This window comes from Cynocephalus volans, chromosome 4 (genome assembly GCF_027409185.1).
Source record: "Cynocephalus volans isolate mCynVol1 chromosome 4, mCynVol1.pri, whole genome shotgun sequence".
NCBI lineage: Eukaryota > Metazoa > Chordata > Mammalia > Dermoptera > Cynocephalidae > Cynocephalus > Cynocephalus volans.
The window spans coordinates 151,841,666-151,843,690 of NC_084463.1; the positions used below are offsets into that span (position 1 = coordinate 151,841,666).

The 2,025-nt window shown below is 38.2% G+C and overlaps 1 protein-coding gene across 1 annotated transcript; it reads left to right on the forward strand.

Moving 5' to 3' along the window:
- Positions 1-454: 454 nt before the first annotated feature.
- LOC134377003 (olfactory receptor 9G1-like) lies at positions 455-1,372 on the forward strand. Its single transcript, XM_063095611.1, has one exon. It carries the CDS (start codon positions 455-457, stop codon positions 1,370-1,372), a length of 918 nt encoding a protein of 305 aa, XP_062951681.1.
- Positions 1,373-2,025: the final 653 nt, after the last annotated feature.

Genomic DNA, 2,025 nt, shown 5'->3' on the forward strand with positions numbered 1-2,025 from the left:
TAATTTCTGACTTTCTATTGCACAGTAAGGTGACTATAGTTAAAAGTTAAGTTTTCTATACTGCATAATAGTCAGAGGAGATGGTTTTGAATATTTTTGCCACAAAGAAATGTAAATGCATGAGATGATTGATACATTAACTACCTTAATCTGATTAATATACAACATAACATGTATCAAAACATCAGATTGTACCAAAAGCATGTAAAATTACAAAGTGGCAATTCAAATTTTAAAAAATGATTAAAATTTTTTTTAAAAAAATACAGAATTGTAATGTCTGACTATTTGTTGCAAAATAAAAAATCTTTCTACAATGACCAATTAGATTTTTGGATCCCAGACTTCTAGAATTACCACAGATATGATATTTATTTAGCCTATTTTTTATTTATCCAGCATGGTGATTCAAACTGAGCTCACATTTTCTTCTTACGTGACATTCCCGACAGCCATGGAGAGGAGCAATCACACAGTGACTGAGTTCATCCTGTTGGGCTTCACAACAGACCCTGTGATGCAGCTAGTCCTGTTTGTGGTGTTCCTTGGCGTGTACTCTGTGACCCTAGCAGGAAATACCACCCTCATGATGTTGATCTGTAATGACTCCCAACTCCACACGCCCATGTATTTTTTTATTGGAAATCTGTCTTTTCTGGATCTCTGGTATTCCTCTGTCTACACCCCAAAGATCCTAGTGACCTGCATCTCTGAAGACAAAACCATCTCCTTTGCTGGCTGCCTGTCTCAGTTCTTCTTTTCTGCGGGGCTGGCCTACAGTGAGTGCTACCTGCTGGCTGCCATGGCTTATGACCGCTATGTGGCCATTTCCAAACCCCTGCTTTATGCTCAGGCCATGTCCATAAAACTACGTGCATTTTTGGTAGCAGCCTCCTATCTTGGTGGCTTTATTAACTCTTCAATCATCACCAAAAAAACGTTTTCCTTTAACTTCTGCAGTGACAACGTTATTGATGATTTTTTCTGTGATTTGCTTCCCCTGGCGAAGCTGGCGTGTGGCAGGAAGGACGGCTACCAGGCCCTGATGTACTTCCTCCTGGCCTCCAATGTCATCACCCCGGCACTGCTCATACTTGCCTCCTACCTCTTCATCATTGTCACCATCTTGCAGATCCACTCCACACAGGGCCGCTTCAAAGCCTTCTCCACCTGCTCCTCCCACTTGATCTCCGTCACCTTGTACTATGGCTCCATTCTCTACATCTACTGTCGCCCCAGATCTAACTATTCTTTGGATAAGGACAAAATAGTTTCTACATTTTACACCGTAGTGTTCCCTGTGTTGAATCCCATGATCTACAGCCTGAGGAATCAGGATGTGAAAGAGGCTTTGAATAGACTCCTTAAATAAGTCAAGATTATCTGCTTCTAAGGAGAAGCAAAGACAATTGTAGATCAGGTTATTTGTATTTTAAGCAAAGATGTTGTTGTTGTCTGTCATGATCAAGGATTCTTATAATATGAGTTAATGAGTTTTCACCTTTGAGTTGTGACAATTCAAGAGACCTTAAATAACAAATTGGGGCATTTAAAAGATAAGATACAAATTAAAATATAAGAATTTGGATTAAATTTTGTGTTACTCTAAATTCAAAGCAAACATAACACTCAGGTCCAAAAACTCTTCTGTGTTCATAAAGTGAGAGAATGGGCCACTCCCTTTAGCATAAGATTTGGCTGACTGATACATACAGATAGTATCTATATACTTTGTAGAAATAGGAATAAATATGCTGAATCAACTTTTAATATTTTCCTATGATTAGCAACTAGATGACATTCATCAATTTTCCATTCCCTTAACAAATATCTTAAGTATACTGACATTTACTTTTCCCCCCAGAAGTATTAGCACAAAGATCTAGAAGCACCCAAGAAATAACTTGCTACAAACTGGACCCAGCAAGCATGATCTTGCCTCTATATGTCTCTGACATATGTTCCTCTATTTAGAAAAAATCAGTCAAAATCCTATAGATATGATTTTTGTGAATCACTGGAAAA

What these genes read in the sequence shown, in the direction of transcription:
- LOC134377003 (XM_063095611.1), top strand. Translation starts at nt 455, where the DNA reads ATGGAGAGGAGCAATCACACAGTGACTGAGTTCATCCTGTTGGGCTTC.